The sequence below is a fragment of the Morchella sextelata genome (genome assembly GCF_020137385.1).
Source record: "Morchella sextelata strain SCLS chromosome Unknown scls_2, whole genome shotgun sequence".
Lineage (NCBI taxonomy): Eukaryota > Fungi > Ascomycota > Pezizomycetes > Pezizales > Morchellaceae > Morchella > Morchella sextelata.
Genome location: NW_025408617.1, coordinates 2,155,870 through 2,177,663, shown reverse-complemented (window position 1 = coordinate 2,177,663; position 21,794 = coordinate 2,155,870). Strand labels below are relative to the sequence as shown.

At 44.9% G+C, this 21,794-nt stretch overlaps 7 protein-coding genes across 7 annotated transcripts; 3 read left to right on the top strand and 4 right to left on the bottom strand.

The window, feature by feature from the left end:
- Positions 1 to 1,438: 1,438 nt before the first annotated feature.
- H6S33_005835 (uncharacterized protein) lies at positions 1,439 to 2,732 on the bottom strand (the record flags this gene model as incomplete). The annotated part of the gene is made up of 4 exons (XM_044837224.1): positions 1,439 to 1,527; positions 1,599 to 1,776; positions 1,826 to 2,079; positions 2,135 to 2,732. 4 exons carry the CDS (start codon positions 2,730 to 2,732, stop codon positions 1,439 to 1,441), a joined length of 1,119 nt encoding a protein of 372 aa, XP_044699144.1.
- Positions 2,733 to 3,263: 531 nt separating this feature from the next.
- Positions 3,264 to 4,060, top strand: H6S33_005834 (uncharacterized protein; the record flags this gene model as incomplete). The annotated part of the gene is made up of 5 exons (XM_044837223.1): positions 3,264 to 3,284; positions 3,377 to 3,395; positions 3,472 to 3,529; positions 3,590 to 3,871; positions 3,991 to 4,060. The coding sequence occupies 5 exons, from the start codon at positions 3,264 to 3,266 to the stop codon at positions 4,058 to 4,060; spliced, it is 450 nt and encodes a 149-aa protein (XP_044699143.1).
- Positions 4,061 to 5,016: 956 nt separating this feature from the next.
- H6S33_005833 (uncharacterized protein) lies at positions 5,017 to 6,740 on the top strand (the record flags this gene model as incomplete). Its single annotated transcript, XM_044837222.1, has 3 exons — positions 5,017 to 5,032; positions 5,093 to 6,066; positions 6,120 to 6,740. 3 exons carry the CDS (start codon positions 5,017 to 5,019, stop codon positions 6,738 to 6,740), a joined length of 1,611 nt encoding a protein of 536 aa, XP_044699142.1.
- Positions 6,741 to 8,745: 2,005 nt separating this feature from the next.
- On the bottom strand, positions 8,746 to 9,340 carry H6S33_005832 (uncharacterized protein; the record flags this gene model as incomplete). The annotated part of the gene is made up of 2 exons (XM_044837221.1): positions 8,746 to 9,128; positions 9,220 to 9,340. 2 exons carry the CDS (start codon positions 9,338 to 9,340, stop codon positions 8,746 to 8,748), a joined length of 504 nt encoding a protein of 167 aa, XP_044699141.1.
- A 1,001-nt stretch (positions 9,341 to 10,341) lies between these two features.
- H6S33_005831 (uncharacterized protein) lies at positions 10,342 to 11,215 on the bottom strand (the record flags this gene model as incomplete). The annotated part of the gene is made up of 5 exons (XM_044837220.1): positions 10,342 to 10,376; positions 10,453 to 10,593; positions 10,743 to 10,905; positions 10,964 to 11,021; positions 11,163 to 11,215. The coding sequence occupies 5 exons, from the start codon at positions 11,213 to 11,215 to the stop codon at positions 10,342 to 10,344; spliced, it is 450 nt and encodes a 149-aa protein (XP_044699140.1).
- A 1,621-nt stretch (positions 11,216 to 12,836) lies between these two features.
- On the top strand, positions 12,837 to 17,264 carry H6S33_005830 (uncharacterized protein; the record flags this gene model as incomplete). Its single annotated transcript, XM_044837219.1, has 4 exons — positions 12,837 to 12,946; positions 13,026 to 13,064; positions 13,129 to 16,003; positions 16,086 to 17,264. The coding sequence occupies 4 exons, from the start codon at positions 12,837 to 12,839 to the stop codon at positions 17,262 to 17,264; spliced, it is 4,203 nt and encodes a 1,400-aa protein (XP_044699139.1).
- A 496-nt stretch (positions 17,265 to 17,760) lies between these two features.
- Positions 17,761 to 18,863, bottom strand: H6S33_005829 (uncharacterized protein; the record flags this gene model as incomplete). Its single annotated transcript, XM_044837218.1, has 5 exons — positions 17,761 to 17,889; positions 17,956 to 18,084; positions 18,150 to 18,176; positions 18,243 to 18,263; positions 18,369 to 18,863. 5 exons carry the CDS (start codon positions 18,861 to 18,863, stop codon positions 17,761 to 17,763), a joined length of 801 nt encoding a protein of 266 aa, XP_044699138.1.
- Between the last annotated feature and the right edge of the window lie 2,931 nt (positions 18,864 to 21,794).

The window sequence follows — 21,794 nt, the reverse complement described above, 5'->3', positions numbered from 1 at the left end:
GGGTATTTGGAAAAATGCCGTAGAACTGCTGCAGCACTACCATAGGAATACTAGGCGTATAACTGGCTGGTAGGTTACGGTTAAATGGTTAACTGCCCGCCATACTACATGTAATGTTGTGCCCGCCGCCCCCTACTAGTACTATGTCCACCCCCACCAGCTAGGGAGCAGTTCAACACCATGTAGGTACATGTATTCGAGCATCACCACCACCACCACCACCACCATCATCATCATAATGATTATGATCTGACTATCTCCAGCTGCACGAGCCACTGACAGAACTATGATAGATCGAGATCCAGGAATGAAAGAAAAATTTATTTTAAAAAAGTATTCCCTAAATCTTTATCACCCGATGATAAAAATCAGAACTGAGTAAACTATTGATGAAAAGAATTGTGGTGATAAATTCCGTGATGCTTCATGATACATTAAACCCTGGGAAACTTTTTCTAGGTGTACATCCAAATCTTGCATGTACATCGAAAAATTAAAGGAATACTATAGCAATACCAACCTGCCACCAGAAATACCACACCAATGCTACTGCTTATCCCGAAATACCCCGCCAATGCTATTACTTATAACAATACTACAACAATGCGGTATTCAATTAAATGCGGCAGTGCTACGGTACTTACATCACACCCATTTCTAGTACTATATGTACATGTAATCTACAGTCTCATTCACGCCACCCAGTCTTATGAGCAAGAAACGAAAAGAAAAGGAAAGGAAAGAAACTATATTACCCCAATCGGGACTTGTTTTTGGGTGTGCGGGGCTACATGTACAAGTACATGTATGTAGTTTGATGTAGTTGGGTCTAGTCTCGTGCGAGCCCCCAGTCGGAGAGGACGGGCCGGAGAACTGGGGAAGACTAGAGTAGAATATGGACGAACAAGTCGAGAACATGGGCTATAAATGTAGTCATGTATGTACCAGCGGCCTGTTTTTCTGTGGTAGATACATATACTTCTTACAAGTACTTACATGTACTTAATGATGGATTTCCATCCTTTCTCCCTCCTCTGTCAACATACCTTGGAATGCACAATGCAGAGCCTAGGATAAGCGGTCATATCCATATTCAGATCAATACTATCATTTATTTACACTTGCATTTTGCATTCATATAGAAATGAGGCTTGCTCGTTACCATTTGGATACATACATTTATCCATGGTGCAATGTAAATCAAGCTGATGTCTCAAAGAATTCCATCCCAATCTGTCAACAGTTTGATGACTTAACTAAACCATAAATTCTTTAGCATAGCTGGCCTCGTGAAAGGATGCTGAATTTATTGCCTCGTCTACAGCTATATCCCGCCTTCTAGAGTTATGATTTCAAAATGAACCATAGTCGATAATGTTGATATATAATATATTCCTGTTCTTCGGCTTGCACTATAAGGATCGTTATGGAAGATCCTTTACCATCCATATTTGGAGCCAGCCTCTTTCTTGTTCCTCTTCCCTTGGGCAAAAGCGTCTTCCAAAGCACCCCTTTGCGATTGTGCGGCTACACATAAGGTCGATTAGCAAATCAATAAAACCCAGAGATTCTTCATTTATAAAGGAATAAGATTATACCATTGAGTAATGAGGAAAGTTGGTGTTTCCCTGGAGCAATGCTTCTGACAGGTTTTACTTCTTCTAGCAACCCCATTGACCTGCTAAGTTCATTATTATTATATTCCTGATCCACACTGTAATTGGTGATATTGATGGGGGCATTTCCGCGGCCTCGTCGGCCATAGAGCTGGCGCATCTACTCTTACGTTAGTGTTGAGGTTTGTTTGAATATCTAGTACACATACTGCAGCGTCATCTAGGCCAGCTTCTCGTGCAACTGTCTCTAGGTCTTGTGGTGCATTTTCGACACTGGTGCCGACTGAATTTGGTTCAGGATCTATGGCCCCATTTGTCTCTTCAAAGTAGGGGTTTTCATCTTGAGCACCAGATGTTCCCTTTGGTTTATTCGCGGGTGTTGCGGCCGTGAGCATTATTGGCTGATATTCCCCTGGGGCTATAGATTTTGTTATTGATTTCGTGGAAGACGACAGGCTTGGACCTTTTTTCTTTGTTAATTATATTTGGTCATTACGTGCAGAGAATTTCAATCATACCTGCCCCAAATAAAGAAATCTTTTGTTTTGTAGATGTCGATTTGGATGCGGCACCTTTAATAGCTCCCGAGTGCTTAAACGAGCTCGTAGGTTGAATAGGTTTCCTAGCTACTGATTGTGGAACAAATCTAGTTGATCTATTCACACCCTCATTTTCACGTAGAGATTGTTTTTTATCCTCTTCAACCCTTTCGGTTGCTCCCTCATCTACGTTTTGTGTTTCTTGAGCTACTGAAGGAGCGGATGGAGGAGGAGTTGGAGGTGGTGGTGGTGGGGGCGCATTCTTCATTACTGCTCCAGACCTTTTCGGCGCTGGTAGCATAGAACTCAAACCTGAACCCCCTCCAATCTTGGTTTTTTTCGTCGGAGGTCCATCATCGACCTCATTGTCTTTGAGTTTTGGAAGGTTGACGATTATTTTTTTAGGGCCATTATCCTCGCCACCACCCCCGGCAGCTTTTCGTGCACCCTTGGGTTTTGGAAGTAATGCGGAAAGTCCGGGTCTTTGTGGCTGCGATTGTGGTGGGGGAGGTGGTGTGGACCGTTTTTGTTCTGATTCAGAATCGCTGTCAGAGGTGTAATCGACGAGCGCGAGCATTGTTCACGAATATGGCGTGGAGCTCGGAAGCTTGTTTGTCAATAATGTCTAAGTGACGTTGGTTGTCAGGGGTTTCGGATCATCCGGGTAACTCATGTTACTCTACACCTCTAAAGCCAGTCATTCAAATGATCGACGCTATCCTTTTACCCCTGCCAGTTGGTGAATGCGTCACAAAATGTCACTCGATGACTTCGCTGGAGAGCATTATAGGACAACTGTGTCTTAGTATAAACTAACTATGGTTGTAATTATTCTATATGTTGTGTTTAGTAAAGAATTATGTAGGTTCCTTAAAATTATTGACGTAGAGTGATTGCACATGACCTTAGGAAGTTATGCCAAGACATAGGGCTTAGCCCTCACACAGTCCGAGTCTCACCCACAATCGTTCTCACACATCGAATCTTGGTCCTGCGAAACTTCAGCGAAAAACAATCCAACGACAACCAACGCCAACCGACCACCCCCCCCCCTCTTATCGTGCCCTTCGATATCGACCGTCACAAGGTATATACACGAATTTCAACCATGGCTGATAACACCGAATACGTGAGCTTCCCAGCTATCCGTCGTTTTGGGCGAAAGGAGGACGGATCTTCTTTGGGTGGTGGTGGAATTGTTAGCTAATGATTATATGATAGGACCCCGTTGAGGCTGCCGGTACGACTCCCTAGGATTTTGAAGGAGTGGTGGGGTGGTGGATTTGTACTGACCGGAACACTTTGGTCAACAACAGAGAAGAAGAAGAACAGAACCTTCCGCAAGTTCTCATACCGCGGTGTCGACCTCGACCAGTTCCGTCTCCCCATATCTATTCGCTATATACGACCTCGGCTCTAATGAACTAAATATAGGCTCCTTGATCTCTCCTCAGAAGAGCTCCGCGATCTCGTCCATGCCCGCGCCCGTAGACGGTTCAACCGTGGCTTGAAGCGCAAGCCGATGGGACTTATCAAGAAGCTTCGCAAAGCTAAGAAGGAGGCCAAGCCCAACGAAAAGCCTGACCTCGTCAAGACCCACCTCCGTGACATGATCATTGTCCCTGAGATGATTGGATCAGTCATTGGCATTTACTCCGGAAAGGAGTTCAACCAGGTTGAGATCAAGCCTGAAATGGTTGGATTCTACTTGGGAGAGTTCTCTATCACATAGTACGTGCATTCCTTAGGTGTATATGGGGTATTAGGGGGAGGGGGTGGAGAGTACAGAGACAATTAGGAAAAGTCGGAATACTGACGCGTTTACGGATTTTTAGCAAACCCGTTAAGCACGGTCGTCCCGGTATCGGTGCCACCCACTCTTCAAGGTTCATCCCGCTCAAATAAACGGCTTTTCTTTTCTTTGGGGGTTTGGGGTTGGGGTACATCATAACATGATTTCACACGTGTTGTGCTTGTATTAAATAAATAAAATTTACTTGTGGTCCCAAAATTCTTCTACTGGGTAGAGGAGGCCATGGCGACAATAGGATGTGAATATTCGGAGTCGGTCCGCTTACTTTTGGTTTTGGGGGTTTCGGTTATATAAATTTACAGTATCCAATACGCAGAGTATCCATATTATTTATTTGGTTCTTCACTGCTGAAACCTAACAAAACAACGAGCAAATTATTTGGTTTATATGAGGCCAATTTGATGTTTAATATGTGGCATCCCATATATTTCGTACTGGTAGATAGAGCACTCCCTACTAAATTATGCTATTTGATTAAAATTGGTAAGTATCGGTTTCGGAATGGTGTATGAATGACAATCAAGGTGCAGCATAATAAAGTTACTTTAGAGCATCTATATCCCCACATCTTTAGAATTTTGTTTAGAGAACATGGTCCTCGAATTCCAGGTACCGTAATGCCTGAATACAAGATACCAGTCGCTCTGGATTAAACATATTTTGAGTTAGTATTACTGGCTGTATTCGATATAACATTTGCCGTTCGATAAGTAAATGTAGGTACAGGTACCGGGGGTTAACCATAAATACCGAGAATCTAAGATCAGCAAGATTCTCTTCGTATTTACCCTCAATACCCGGTACTAGTAGGTAGCTCGCCTTCCATACTACATAACGCCACACAACCATTAGCCTCTTGTGGCGACCTTAGTGGCTCAATAAACGTCACCCCGCCAATACTCCATCTTCATTCCACTCCTTGCCAGCACCTCCGATCCTCCCTATCCATCTTCATCATTCCCCTTTCTCCATCTCTCTCTCGGCTTCGTATCTACCCCACCGAGTTATCCGAAAGAATAAGGATTTGCTATAATTCAAAATACCGAAATGAGTTCTATACCAGGTAAAACACCTCCCTTTGCTTCTTCCAACTGTCACCCCGCACTGACATTTTATCTTTTAGTTGTTGTTACCCATGCCGGAAAACGCCACGAGCTTGAAGTAGATATCTCTCAACCCGGAGAAGTTTTTAAATTCCAGCTATATTCCATCACTGGCGTCGAACCCGAACGACAGAAGGTCCTGATTAAAGGCGGACAACTAAAAGATGATACGGATCTCTCTTCACTGGGTCTGAAACCAGGGCATAAGTTCATGATGATGGGAACCCCAGCTGGTAAACATGTTCAAGCGCCCAAAGAAAAGATGAAGTTTCTCGAAGACTTGACAGACGCCCAGCTCGCTGCGTTTGGAGGCTCTACTCCATCTGGACTGCAAAATCTGGGCAATACCTGCTACATGAACTCAACTCTTCAAACCCTTCGATTTGTACCAGAGCTTCAGGAGGAGCTGCAGAAGTATCAGAGTAGTGGCCCGTCCGCAGGAGCTTTTGGAGGAGCTGGTGGATCAAGCTCTTTATTGTCTGGTTTGGGTGGAATTGCAGGTTCTGATTTGACATCAGCGTTGAGGGACTTGTATAAACAGATGGGCCAAACTACTGAGGGATTCCCACCAATGATGTTTCTTGGTGCTCTTCGGACGGCGTTTCCGCAATTCGCACAAAAGGCAAAGAACGGACAATACTCTCAACAAGATGCAGAGGAGTGCTATTCTCAAATACTCTCACAGCTTCGCCAAAAGCTAAAGATTCAATCAACAGACGGATCTTCGGGCGACGTCTCATTTGTCGACAAGTACTTGTCCGGGCAGATGGTTTCCACTCTGAAATGCAACGAAGATACCCCAGATGAACCGCCCGTTGAGACTACCGAGTCATTCGTGAACTTGAAATGTCACATTAATCAATCCATCAATCACTTGCGCGACGGCCTGATTGCTGGCTTGACTGAGGAAATTGAAAAGAATAGTCCTACCCTAGGGAGAGATGCCATTTACACTAAAACCAGTAAAATCACACGTCTACCTAAGTATTTAACTGTAGGTGGACCTATCTAGTCTCTGAAGTACTCGGTTTGTTAATATTGCTGCAGTGTCATTTTGTCCGTTTCTACTGGAAACGTGAAATAAACAAGAAGGCCAAGATCATGCGTAAAGTAACATTCCCTTTCGAGCTTGATGCCTCGGAATATTGCACCGACGAACTCCGTGCCAAATTGATCCCTGTTCGCGACCGCCTCCGCGACCTTCGGAAGGACGCAGAAGATCGTGAACGGGCTCGTAAAAGACTCAAGCGCAGTGCAGCAAGCCCCGATGATGTTGCCGGCGGAAATGCTGGCATGGGCGGCTTTGGGTCTGCCCAAAGTAAAGCTGCAGAAGCGAAAGAGGAGGCCGAGAAGACCGCTGCTGCGATAAAGGTGGCAGCAGACGATGCGAATGCCCCGAATTGGGAACAAGAATTAAAGAACAAATTGGACCCCGGTCTCGCCGCGGACGATGGGTGCAACCCCAGCGGGCTTTATGAACTTATGGGTGTTATCACACATCAAGGGGCTAGTGCAGACTCGGGGCATTATTGCAGTTACGTTAAGAAAGAGGGCGGGGACGGAAAGACCTGGTACTTTTTCAACGACGATAAGGTTTCCGAGGTTGAACAGGACAAGATCGAATCTTTAGCTGGTGGTGGTAGGTTTACGTCCCTAAAATCAAATTAGTCTGATCTCGTGAATTCAAACTAATGAGGTTTGTGTTTTGTAGGAGAAAGTCACTCCGCTCTTATCCTATTATACCGTTCCGCCCCTCTTACTGCGCCTGACTCGGAAAAGAAATAGAGTTAAATGTTCAGCTGGATAAATTATCTCATTTCCAACAGGCTCTGCCATAGCTATTACTTACAGGTTCTGCTAGAAATCAAAATTAAAACATTTGTGGGATGGTCAGTGGTGTGGAGTTTCGTTTCCTGGGTATATATGAGGGCAAGAGACTGCGATACCTTTATAGGGAAATCTTTTAAAGAATCATGTGATTTGGGGAAAAAGGCCCTATTAACTTCACCAGATATTCAGTGATTGTTGAAGCAATACCTTTGATTGATTTTTACTGCCAAGATTTATACCCATGTGAAGGCTGAGATGACGTAAATGCTTTAAAGGCGGATGTTAGGAAGTAAATATGTGTGATGCCATAGTAGAAAAGTCTTGCTAGTAGTGGAAATTATCCCCTGGCTTATATGATCTCTTTGAGTGAGTGGGTACATTTTCATATTAGAAGTGTCAACAATTAAGCTTTTACCTTATTCACTGGTCCAAATCAAACCCCACAAATTCAATACGTACAACCTAGTGCCCATGGCGAATTTCTGGTGTTATCCATAACAGAGGGCCAACTCTAATTTGATTATCGCTCTTCTTTATTTGTATGTATTATTATATCTATGTAGAGTAATGTGAACCCGTTGCTCATGTGCTAATATAAGAACGCCCGATCACGACTATATTCGTGTATGCTATTGGGCTGTGCGTGTTCCGATTCTAGTCAAAGAGGCATGAGGTTCTGTTTTGTAAAAAAAAAAAGCGTGATGCACCCGCGGCCGGTACAATTTTAGTGCAGTATCTAGGAATGATTCCATTATTCCGAAATAATTCGGTTCTGCTGCGTCTGAGTGACATCGCGGATAATTAATTTAATTCAAGTACGAAGTACGTCAAGGTACATGTAGTTACATGTAGTTACATGTAGTTGCTGTAATCCGCTGACTCGGTTATGACAGTCTGCAACAACTCATTCAAGGGATGCCATGGCATCTCATTTATGTAATGTCCGACGCATCAATGCTCCATAAATTGCAGGCCTTGCCCGTTTCACCTAGTATACTTTGATCCGCTGCGCTGCTAGCTCCGATCCTAGCCTAAACCTAATCTTAACGTTACAATGATGACTTCCTTCCGCATGCACAGCCATTCTGGTTGTGTTTGGAGAGGCCAACCAGGCTGTATATATATTCAGAATCTGATGGTGATTTGAATGATAACTTTACTCCCTAGAATTTAGATAAAAGAATCTGGGAAGGCCTCCCTAAATAACCCGAAGCCTCGAAACCTGTCATATCCATGATTGGTACCACAACACATCGTGCCCATCTAAATTTCAAAGCTTGAAACTGATAAAAAAAAGTGCATCTGACATATTCAGGAACTAAGGGCCGGCTGCACCTGGGACGATGATGAGAAGTCTTGTTTTCATTACATGTATGGATCATGATTACCAGGTCTGAAGAGGGCACTTGACTTTTAATATACGGTAGCGCTATAGCCCAAAAAAGGCAAGCGGCATATATTTTCGAGGGTCTCCCTGATGTTTGCAATTATGACACATGCATAAAGCTGGCTCTAGTATTATGAAAGCGCCTATGGCGGTTCGTCATGACGAAATAATCCTCACTACGTGTGTTCAAAATATACAAATCATCGTGTGCTGTGGGAGCCTAGGATTCAAATTGCGCTAAATGCCATGCAATTTGGCCGAGTGATGATTGATGATGACGCAGCGTCGACATCAGAGAAGAAAAAAATGTGAAAATTGCACGTATGTACATGAATCAAAATAGAACTAATTTAATCGAAATAAAGAAGAAAAACGATCTAATCATGTTTTTTTTTTTCAGGAAACCAGAAGCCCCAGCAAGCAAACAAAGAAAATAATGTCACCAAGTCCAGTATCCTAGCGCCGCCGCCTACGGGGTGCTTTGGGGAACCAGCCGCTTCCATTCTTATCAGAGAAATGGACAGGGCAAGAGTCATCGTAACAGGCTGTCCAACTCATTAAACCATGCTGCGGGTCGCGCGGTATATTTTGTATGTTCTGTGGGGGGACCGGAAGATGCGATCTTGGATCGTCTGGGTCCATAGCCTCGATACGGATATCTTCAGCGCGGACAATGGTAGGTTGTTTGGGTTTGATGTGTCTCCTCTTGCCATGTTTGGTATTATCGCTTCTGGCCCAGGGATTTATCCAAGGGCCAGGCACCTGTACCTTCGGCTGCCCTTCATTGACTTCGTTGTTGACATTGAGATTTTTCTCATCTGCCTCTCTTGCACCCGTATCTATAACAGCTACAGCGCATTAGCCTTCGCTCTCTATCCTGTAGATCTCTATACAAAACCAGGGGAGCGCTATTTCAGCCTCACAACAAACCTTTAAGATCGATGGGGCGGCTTTCCACGGTCTTAGGGACAGGAGGTGCACGACTCATCGTGTGTTCAGCGCAGAAGCCGAATTTTTGCTGACTCTTGGGTGTAAGAAGTGCTTGAGACATTGTTTTTTGCTGAATGCCGATGTTGATGTGGGATCGAAGAAAGTGGAGGGGAGCGAGTGGCTATTTGTACTCAAAACACCTGCTGGTTACGGCAATAGTATATCCAATTTCGGCGGCTTCTGAAATAAGACATCTAAGTAGGATTAGGATCTTACTTCATAACTTCGTATTCCCCACTCCGTGTTTATTATGATGAGTACTGAAAATAGCGGGCAGTGAGGTTGTAACGTCAGAGTCCAAAGCGGTTAGTGTATGTAATAAAATAAATCTGTGATGTTAATATTACTGTCATCTTGCCCTGTGTACCTTGCACTCAAACTCCGTCAGTGTGTATAGTTTTCAAATTCGGTAGAGTATCGGTCGGAGTCAGAGGGGAATTCATATCATGAAGGAGAGGGTGCGCAATATTTCGCTTCATTTGGTGGTACCAGGCATAGAGGATCTGGAAGACTAGTGGGTAGATACATATGCATGTATTGGTGGGATGGAACAGTTTACTTAACCACTTCCACCCTTTTAAAAAGGTTTCCCCCCAAACCCACTTTTGGGATCTATTTGGGTGTATCAATGTCCTGGTCATTGAATAGATACATTGTGCCGAGAAAAACTAGGTTTGAAAATCGCTGTACCAAACTCACTACCCGGTAGAGCAAATTCAATCAATCATGAAACAACTTGTTCAATTTTCATAGAAAGCCTGTAAATTACAGACATCGTTTCAGCTCAAAGAATCAATAAAGGAAATCGGAACACCCAAAGGAATAAAGTAAAAACGCGTTCTATCCTGATCAACTTCTTCAACTCCTCTCCGAAAAATAATAATAGAAGAGAGAGATCATGAGGTTTTTCCACAAGGAAACTGCCGGCGATAATTTGTGCACAACTTCCTCGAATTGCCGTATCAAATTCTCCAACTTTCGTGCAAGTGGCTAATGGGTAGTCATGTTTGTCGAATGATATATAAAGCACACAGATTATTTGTGGTAAATTCAATAGTGATATCAGACCATCGCATGTGTTTTGGTCCAATCCCTTGCTGTTCGTGTGAAGATTCGGTATTACTACAAATTCCGTTGAAGTTTGGGAGGTTTTTTGAGAAATAATCAACATACCAGTCTGTATGGCCGCCTTTTCATCCTCTTTCCATCTTTGAGCAACATCATTTGCCAAAGGATCGTCCGGGTTTGGAGCACCAAGGAGAGCCTGGATACTCAACAGGATCGTCCTGATTTGGAGAGCTGGAGACCAGTTTCCTAAAAAAAAAAAAAAACATTAGCATTCCTGTTTATATATCGTTTTCTCTCTCTATTTGTTTGGTTTGCAAGGCCTAGCCTGATCCGACTCTGACTCCGACTCCAAATCGTAGTGTCCGTTTTGGGTTGCTGGCGCTTTAGAGACACACCTTTAAGCACATCAAGGCAGATCCTCCCGAGCTTGTCAATATTTGGATGGTAGATCTTGGTCAAGAAACGGATTTTGGGAGGTGTCATCGGGTAATCTTCAGGGAGAAAAAGCTCGAGACGGAAGATCCCTCCCTCATATGGGCTCTGTGCGGGTCCGTGAATCTATGAAGAGCTATTAGCAAGGGACCAGAGAATAAGGAACGCCAGAGAGCCAACGAACAGTGACATCGAAATACCGGAGGTTGTCTTCGTGTGGAACAGCGTTGATTCCTGGAACTCTGTATGTATAGTATTATTGTCAGTTTCTCAGGCTTAGTAAACAGGGAGCCCCATGCAATCACGTGGAACACAACATGAAAAACGGATACAGTTTTGGGGAAATGGGAGTGTTGCTAAGAGCGAAAGAGACAAGCACTTACGGTTCAGCTACAAGACGTTCTGTCTCCTTGATGATGCGTTTTGGAAGAGCCATCTCGAGTGTTTTAGCGGCGGAACGAGATGATGGACGAGGGAGTGCGGGGTTGTATGGGAATGAAGATAAAGGTGGGGTGGCGGTTGACGGTTAGTGTTCAGTGAGGTGGAGTACTTTAAGCCTGCTTCTGGGTAACCTTTGTGAAACAAGTTTATCAGAGCAGCAAGGAATAATGGGGGAAATGGTCAAAGTATTTAGAGGATATCCCTAAATGAGAGAGAGTCGAGAAGTGGGCGAGTGGGCGAGTGGGCGAGTAAAGGTTAGTAGGATGTAGGTACAATTGTATCATAAAGAGAAGCTACACTAATAATGTGATCTGGAGGAGTAGAGATGATCCTAGAAGGCTACAAGTGGCATGGATGAGAAAGGGCTGCAGCGAAGAGAAATCTCTCCCACTCTAGAGCTTTGTCATAAGTGTAGGTACTCAGTCTCATGCCAATAGAGTACATGTAGTACTATCCCAACTTTTCCATCGCCTTAGAATTGACCCAGAGCTTGCCAGCCTTTGAAACATGTGCCCAAGGAAGGGTATTGTTGACGGATCGTAGATCGAAGGGTTTCTTTGGCATGTACCTACATGCCTACTGGAAGAACAGAACACATGATTACCGCTGCGGATACCACATACAAGAGCCTTTTCTAATAAAACGTAGAGGGTTTGACGGGAATTTACTTGTTATCTCTTCACTTCTTAAACCTTTATTTTTTTTGTCTGCACCCTAATTTACAGCTCGCAAGGGACCCGCGATCGGGAGATTCGGGAGTCCGTCAATCGGCTTTTCCCCCCAAATTAACTAACAGAGGTTAAAGGTACAGTGCCTACTACATACATGTACCTATCCTAAGAACGCTGGTTAAGGACCCTGAATACATCATATTCAAGTCCCCGCCACTACCGCAGTCCTCTCCTCTCTTTTCTCCCCACATGCACCATCTCGTTCGCCCATTTGCTCATCGATCACCTCACCGCCTTCTTGCGAAGATCCTTTACAGTTGCTGGTTTTCTTGCGTCTCACCTTCTTTTTTCGCTCTGACAGAAGCTTCTTCTGTTGACTCTAAGACAATTAAAAACCATCATCGGTTCTGCGGCTGCTAACGCGGTAACAACGATATCTATTACGTACTTTTACCTTTTTTCTCGGGCTCTTTTATACAAGGCCTTTTGTGTGTGTGTGTGTGTGTGTGTGTGTGTGTGTGTGTGTGTGTCTGCTTCAGCAGGTTGGATGGGCTGCTTCGACCACGGCGCGAATAGTGGCGATTTCTTGAACGATTACTTGCTTACCTCTATCCCGACGACAAGTGCTTTCACAGCTAAGAGGATTCTGCAACTCCTGTCAAGTCTACATACGGAGGGGAAGGGGGGCGAGAATCTTGCTAAGTCGTAAAGTCCGCATTCTTCCTTTTGGTACCTACTACCCTTATAATTGAATTGAGTACACTCTTTTTGAGCGCATCTATAATAAGTGCGTTCTGAACTCCCAAACAGCCTGAGACCAAGGCTCTGGTGACTGCGCAGCGCTAATCCACTGGAATGTAAATAGATACATGAGGCCCCTTTTCCCTATATTATAGATTCGAGAAGCACGATACCTCAGACCGGATCTATTGAGCGACAATCATCATGAATTCCCCGAAAGCTTCCCTGTCGAAGGGGGATACCTCCTCGGCATACGGCTCACCCACATTCAATTTGAACATGTCGATCAAAGTTGATGCGCCGGTTGGCTCTATGTGGGTTCTTGCCAATTTTTATTTATTTGTTTGGGAAAGCGTAAGTACATGTAGTGACTGGTCTAATATTTGTGAGCAGGTCCATATCACCCAGTAGCCGAGACGTCGTCTTAGCTTCGTAAGTTGCATTTTGAGCCCCAGACTCTCAATCCCACGGACTCTGGAAATTGACCTCTCCATAGTCAATTAGGGCTCCACATCGTGGACCTCGATAATCCCTACGACCCCCCTCGTTTTCTTCCACATTTAACAGCTTGGTCTGTCGCAGACGTTCAATGGTCTCCACATGCATCTCATTCGCATTGGGTAGTTTCGACCTCGAACCAAAAGGCCATAGTTTGGAACCTCGCCCTTCCATCCCGCAAGGCTATCGAATTGGTCCTACACTCCCACACTCGCGCAATCACGGACATTAATTTCTCTGCGCACCAGCCGAACGTTCTTGCAACATGCTCCATCGACTCTTTCGTGCACTGCTGGGACCTCCGAACTCCCCGTAGACCCGTCATGAGCTTTTGTGATTGGTTCGCCGGTGCAACGCAAGTCAAATATAATAGACAAAACGAGCACATTCTCGCCAGCTCGCACGACCGGTATCTATACATATGGGATGACCGCATGGGTATGCGTGCGGTTCGCAAAATCAGCGCTCATTCAACAAAGATTTACGGGGTGGATTGGAATAGGACTCGACCATCGGGGATTGTGACATGTGCACTCGATCGAACCGTCAAGTTCTGGGATTATGATCAGTGTCCAGACGACACACCTGAACGCATCATCCATACTTCTTTCCCAGTGTGGCGAGCCCGACATACACCGTTCGGGAGAGGGCTATTGACCATGCCCCAGCGCGACGATACATCCCTGTATCTTTGGGACCGCAGGGCAAAGGCAGACGAACCAGCTACGCCCGTACATAAATTCTCAGATCACACCGACTACGTCAAAGAATTTCTTTGGAGATGGAGAGGGGGCGAACGGGACGATACGGGCGACGACAGAGAGTTTCAGTTGGTGACCTGGTCACTAGACAAGGACATCCGACTTTGGACTATTGATCAAGAGATAACTGAGAAGATTGGCCATGACCCAAAGAAGAAGATGAGATTCAGGGTCACTCGCCGGGGAGCAGAATACAAGACCTTTCGTGATGAAGCTGTGATTGTTAAGGTCGTTGGTGGAAAAAAAGGGCCGGCACCAATGCCAATGGGAATGAGACATCTTCCCAGATTAAGCATAGGTGGAATGGATATCGAGAAGGAAGCATTGAAAGGCGGTTGGAGAGATAGTTTGTTCCCAGGTCAGAATCAAGGAATCCGGAGTGGACTCGTCAGCCCACAATCTGGAGGATCATTGGGGAAACAACTAAGTATGGGAAGCTTGAGTGGCGATGGTCTTGGATTGACTAGGGGAAACATGAAACAAGGAGGCTTCATGAGAGCTGGTAAAAGAAGAAGGAAAGAGGTCAATCCTATAACCTGGATGCGAGGGGTCAAAATCGCCAGAAAGATCCCAGTGAACGGTAGCGAAAGCGATGGGATTAGGAGTAGTACTGGCCGGAGTGGATTGTTTGGAATTGGTTGGGAAATCCCGGAAACCCTAGGCGATGAGATATCCCTTGTTGGAAGCAAATTTCCCAAAATCAATTTCGAGAAAGTCAATATTTCCGCAAGGTCCTGTACCGTCTCTTTGACAGGACCTTGGGGCACAGATAATAAATGGGTTTTTCTCAGAGCGGATATTTCATTTCCACATGAGTATCCTGGAGATGGGTCTAGTTTACCGAGTTTCATTCTGGAAAAAACTAACATGATTCCAGAAAAGATCTTCGATGAAATATGCATGCAATTGAAGAGGATCTCACAGGCTCACGTAGGAAAGAAGAGAGTCTGCCTGGAGCCGTGCTTATGCTACCTACTCGGCGAGAGGGCGGAGGACGCTGCGTGGGTGGGTGATAGCGACGATGCTGGTGAAAGCAGCAGTGATGACGGTGAAGGAATTGCCACACTTGGTGCTAGGGATGGCGAAGAAGAAGAAAACGTTGGCGTGGTCAATACCAACAACCAAGCCAACGTACCATTACCAAAAGCCTGCGGAGCCACCTGGTCGAATGATGGAAGATTGATTTGTTTTTTCCCACCAAAGGAGGAGAGATTTGGCACGAGAAGTCTTTTGAGCTCGCTCGCTGTCAGGGATGACGAAAGATCGATAAGATATGGAAGCAGCGGGAGACCTTGGGAGACATTTGGAAGACTGTATACTGCATCCCCTATCGGAAGGAGGGCAACTGTGGCGAGTGAGGCGGGTGAAGATACAACAGATAGTACGTACAGCACTACCAGCAGTTCATCAAGCGATGACGACAGCGATTCAATTGCGGACGGCCCGTTGAGACCAAGCCTTGGATGGAGGCTACACCGAAACATTGAAAGGCGTTTCAGAGGAGGTAGCACAGATAGGAGTACGCAAAGAAGTACCGGGACAGGGGCCAAAACGATAACAGGAAATTTTGCGAAACCGAAAAATATAGTATCCATACACGATATGCAAACTTGGCTGCCGGCAAAGAAAGAGCTTGCTCAGGACTATCAAGTTTACGGGGATAGTGCCGAAGTATGCCAATTCAACGCCGGAGTTGCTGAAAAACATGGAAACAGCGAACTTGCAGACGTTTGGAGGTTGGTTGAAATGGTTCTTCGTAATGAAGTCCCACTGGAGGTATATCAGCACCCTGGACTCAGTTCGGGGACAGGTGTCTATGAAGACAGGATATTAGTTGTAGCCAAGCGGGCAAGTCTTGTTAGAGGAAGACGTGATAGCGGACTTGGACTAGATATGAGTGATGATGAAGCAGACGATTTGATAGAATCAGAGTTTTGGGGGAGGGTAAAGTGGGGAAGCCACCCACTAGGCGGAAGATGGCTGGTAGAGGAGCTTTTTGCATATTTCGAGAAGATGGCGGATGTTCAAATGCTAGCCATGTTGAGCTGTGCGTTCTGTGAAACAGAGGAACCGTCGGGTTCGGATGATGGCGGACTGAGAGCTCCATTTGATGTATATTCTTCCTCTATTTTCTTCGTTATTCTTATTGCCTGTTTTCAAGCTGCTAATTTATCGCTTTTTGTTGACTTGACAGGAACTCTCCTTGTCTACGAGAACCTCAGCTTACGCTCGGGACTATTTCCCAAGCATTGACATGGCGCTTATGGCACATTCCTCAAACAACTCTATTTCTCCAAACTACGCCTCAGCAACGCTGACGCCAATTGGTACACATGGATCATACTCATCGACCGGCACTGTTCATTTTGGAAGCGATCCCGCATACCCATATTCAACAGGAACTACCCCACCTCTTCAGGGGTTCAGACTAGGCACTGGTGATGACGCCTTCCACAGTCTTTCATCGTCCCCGGAACTACACCACCACTCCAGAAAATCCAACTCCGGTATGGCAGCCAACCTACGCATGGCGTTCGGCTCAGGGCATTCTGGTAGTCCTCCCGGAACCAGAAGAAAGATGCCTAGTCCTGCGGAAAGTATGCTAGGTCCACCCACAGCAATATCTGGTGTAACATGGGGCCCCATTACGACTTTTGGGAGTGGCTCTAAGGAAGATGTTAATTCGGACCTTACCGAGACATCATCGGATTTTGGAGAACCATCCCCAATCCGAATTACAATGATGAACCAAGACAAATTTGACGATGAGGGTAATGTTCATGTGCCTTTCTTGGACCCCAAAAAGTTTCGTCTCTACCAGTCCTACCGCGAAAATTATGCCGACCTTCTGTTCAACTGGGGTCTTCAAATCCCACGCCTCGAAGTACTCAAGTATAACGGCTTGAAGAATGCTGCCTTCGAAGCTCTCGAAGACGAACCAGTTGGATTCTCCCGCAAACCGACTAAAGTAACAGAACCCAGTGGTCAATATTTCAAAGGATTGGAACTTGGTGGACATTGTTTCAAATGCGGTGCAATGCTCATATCAACGAAAGGCGCAAGAGGAGAATGCAAACCATGCAAGCGACGGCAGGTAACGATGAATTGTTGTGTTTGTGACGTCATCATCAAAGGACTCTATGTACCATGTCTGCAGTGTGGGCATGTTGGACACGCGGACTGTCAGGAGGCGTGGTTCTCGGAAGATGGAGTAGTTGAATGTCCTACAGGATGCGGGTGCCAATGCGCAAGCTTTGTGGAGGGCGGGTTTAGATTCACAAATCTTCCTGCCGTAAAGCCATTAAGAGAGGACAGGGTACACGTGAGGAGAGATATTAGATATGATGACTATTATGATAGTTATACATTTTGATTTGGTACGATGGGGTTTGGTGGGAATTTAAAAATACTACATCTCTTTTTAACTGTATATACCATAGCGGCCATGGATAGGAGGAGGATAAGATAAACCTCTTGTTTGAGGGGCCTATACAGCGGCTCATAATCTGCTTGGGATGCTTTTGATACTCAAGTTGATTATTATTATGTTTTTATATCCTGTTTTATTTTTTTTCCTCATGTATAAATAATACGAGCAGAAACCTTTCCTTTAGGTGTTTTTCATGGGATGGCGGGACAGGGGAGCAAGGTATCTTGGGGTCTATTTGTCGGTGGGATATTGAACACATTCTACGATGGTCAATGATATAATTTCATAAAAGTGTGCCCAGCATCACTAATCAGTTACCTTTTTCCCACATCATCAGATGACCATGAAAGTTTTCAGTTGCCTGAAAGAGTACATGTATCTATGCTTTATGTGTATAACTTACTAGTACACTACTACCGAATGAAGAGCATTGCTTGGCCTAAATCCCCTTTGGCATCTCAGCCAGGCTCCAGCCCCTTGGAACAACAAAAATACCCTCGGCCTCCATAAGGATATTGCCAAACTCATCTTCGATTGTCGCCTTCGCCACTCCTTTGCGATCGGTATGCTTTTAAAGGGAGCATTGGGTAAGGTTGTGTTACTTTAGTTTAAATATCAGAAGGGAAAATCATACCTCGATGACCCAGGTTCGTAAGATGACGAAACCGCTAGACTTTGGGTATAGATGTGCGTGTGCTGGTCGTCTATAATTGATCGATAGCCGTGCGGTCACAGCATTCCGGGTGGGTAGCACATGCATTGCCTATACAAATCGGTTTGAATTATTACCCGCAGAGATTTACATCTAGGGGCCACCGAAGGGCTTACAGTTCTTCCAAGTGCTTCATCTACTATCTTGCTTGTGGATAACATTGGTCAATTCCGTATTCAAACCGCCCCAGAAGAAGAGGTGTTAGATACCGTAGCCAAAACACCGCCATGCTACAAGCATATCCAGAGAGAGAAATTAACCTTGAACTTCTATTCCTTATTTCAAGCCCAAATTCGGGGAAGCGGAAGGGAAGGGAAGCAGAAGGGAGCTCATACAACAACGCCTGGGAATCCGCAAATTCCCCTGCCTAGACTCAGCACACCAACGGTGCTTCCATCTCTTTTAACCCAAACCTTATTGTATCCTATCTTCTCAGCACCTTGCAGCACCCCGGGGGTATATCTATGCTGCCGCTCCTCCTCAGGGATTCCTGTCCATGGTCTATGCTCCTTGTACTCTGGATCTGCCCGTAGAGCTTTGACAATCGGTAACTTAGAAGCTGATGCTTCAAGCTCCTCAATCGTTTTCTTTTCTTCTGGGGAGCCACGGATTGGTAGAGGATCCTTTAACAATGGTCCAGAGATCGGTAGAAAGTAATTTGTTAAAACCACGCCCGCCGTGCCCCAGAGGAGGACATGCGCAGCTATTGCAAACGTGAGTCGGAGAGCAAAAAACGGCTTTCGGGCTTTCGAGGCAGCTGTTGAGAACCTGCGAAAAGGTACCTGGTGGGCACGGAGCCGGGCAGATAAGCGGAGGCCACAGACGTTCATTTTCGAAACTACAGATAAAGACTAGAGTGGAAGAGTTGGTGTTGTGGCCGTCCGTCAAACCGAGGCTGTTGCTGTGCACCAGAACCTGCATAAATCTCAGGGCTACCCCGACAAGGGTAACGAGATCTGGGGAAGAAAAATGCTTCTTCAAAAGGCGCCGCCGAGAAACCCCACACTTTAGTTTGAATTTCAATACTCCGCGAGCTTGTTCTGCCATTTTTTCTTTTTTTGTCAAAATAGTCAACCAATAGTTCAAAGCAGCCGGAAAAAGCATTTGGGGGCACGATGCTGAAAATTCTGCTGAACGTCGGAGCCTTGTAGGTAATGTAAATTCTTGTACAGGAGCAAATGTATGTAGGCAACATGCATCCGACATCCCATTGAACGGATTGTCTGTTTAATCGATTATTTCAGTATATACGTAGCGTGGGGGTTTGAGCTCTGTAAAAACAATTGGCACATTGGAGATCGTAAATAAGGGTTGAAATAAAGTGCACATGAGTGTCATGGCCATGGTATTGATGCTAATGCTTAATGACCGTCCGGTATTCTCTCTCTCCCCTTTTCCCCCCTTTTTTGATGGGGGAATTGGAGAGGTGAAAATCCGATGACGGTGGTTAGTGTTTCCTGTAATTAAGTTAAGACTGACATAAACCCTTAATTACCATTCGAATCCGAACTCCGAGGCACGTCTAACTATAAAACGTATAAGGATATATGCTACATTTTCTAATTGAGAAGATCTATCCGCACCATGTCACATATGAGCTTTTATGCTTTGATTTCTGTTTACAGTCATACCATCGTTTTATATTCTGTTTATAGCCAACTGAAGGTAACTACATTAAGTAAAATACAAATAAAAGCTATTCCCTAACTGAAAGAAAAACGGATGAAAGCATTATAAAAATCCAACTACATATTCCTTCCCCAGTAAATGTCCCAAACCCCATGATTAGCCATCCAAATCCTGAGCTTGTTCTTCTTGGGGGTCATCCAAAGTTGGCTGATGAATCTCTCGCCGTTGACCGTTACCGATAGGTCCGTGATAGGGGTACATTATATGAGCATTCTGTATATTATGGATATTGGTAACATGAGGGCTATATAACATATGGGCCGCACTGACTCCCTCGGATGTAGTAGGATGTAGCGCTGGTATCTGGGTATTTGTGGGAGGGAGATCGAGACCATTTGATTCCGTTACTCCTGCAGTAGCAGAACTATCTTTATTCTAGTGATTCCAGTAGAATTGATGGGTTAGTTAAGAAGTAAAGGGAACAGATCTTTTTATCACACTGCGAATTATATTTTCAAGGGAACTTACACTATTTTTTCGTTTCCCCCAACACTTCCACCCCTTAAAGAGAGCCAAAATTCCAGCAATTGCTGTTATTACAGCAACAACAATTCCAGCAATGCCCAAGGCATCAGTTGAATTGTAACTACTCGGGGAGTTTAGATCCCGTGGGATAATCTGGACGTGTTTTAGGATCATTATGATTTCGACTGAGAAAGCGGATTCGGATGTTGATATATATGCAAGGAAGTTTTATTGAGATGATTTCCGTGTTTATGGATATGAGTGTAGAGATTTGAAAGGAAACTAGTCTCTCTTATCTTGTCCCAGGAAAAAGAAAATAAAAGGGTTAGAAAGACATCGTTACCACTCCGAGAATTATCGTTTCTAGGTCATCATAGTAGGCAGTGAATTATGCTTATTGCTGCGGATTGTCTACGTGGGGGAGTTGAAGTTCTATGTATCGGGGGCGCCCGGCCAGGCTGCTTTCGATGTGTTAACATTCTCTCGCCCTCACTTTCACCCCCACAGCGATCGAGTTTCTTCCGCTCAACGGTGTTAAAAAGTCTTTTTTTTGATTTCTAATGCACACCTCACAGCGCCGCGGAGTAAATATGTCCATTGTATGCACTTTTGACGCACGCAAGGCGCTTCTTATGTCCTTCGTCTTTGATCAATGGAACATGTCGCCATATTGAGCTGGATTGTTGTTCTCCTGGAGCGTGGGCAGCACCTTCTTCAATGAGCGCTTTTTTGACCTTACTGGCCAATGAAGTCTAGTATTCCTTGATGTGGATGGGAATTTTCTGCTCTTCGTGGTTTCCAGCCGAGGAAACATCAAGAAGGTCCACACCTTGAAACCCCAACGCCTTGTGCAATTAAGCTACAGTAGGTAGCCCAACAAGTTGCTGATATACGTCAGACCACCACCTCTTTATTGCTTTTTCTAACTAAGTGTGCTGTCTGGATTCGTTGAAAGGTGATCGGACCTTTCTTCTGACCATGGTGCCGGAGGGCGAGGTACCCGGTTTCATCGATCATCCCCCCCCCCCCCACGCACACACATACACATGTTCACCGCCGAATTGAAGTCTTTGGTACTTATTCCTGCAATGATGTATGGTTCCCCCAGTCTTAAAGGTAACATGAGAAAAACGCCAAGTCTCGAATAACTTTTCAACCACGATTGATATTAAAAATATGGAAAGACAAACTCTTCTTCATCATGGTATCCAGCTTTTCTCTTTCCATATTTTTAATATCAATCGTGGTTGAAAAGTTATTCGAGACTTGGCGTTTTTCTCATGTTACCTTTAAGACTGGGGGCACCATATAGAAATATGGCGGTTCTCACATAGGCCTACGTAGGATACGGCAAGGCTGTGAATAACACCATTCTCCACACTGCAAAATCATCGTGAGATGGGTACTGGCAGCTGACTATGACGATGACAAGATAGTTACTCGGACAAGTACGTATACGTATGAAGTCTAAGTTGGTAGTAAATAAAAGATTTCCCAGGCCGTACCTTGCGGGGGAAACAACAATTAACAGTATAACAGATTAATCGACTAAACATACGTTAACATCAATTTAGATTTCAACTGGCCCTGCCACTATTCTGCACGAG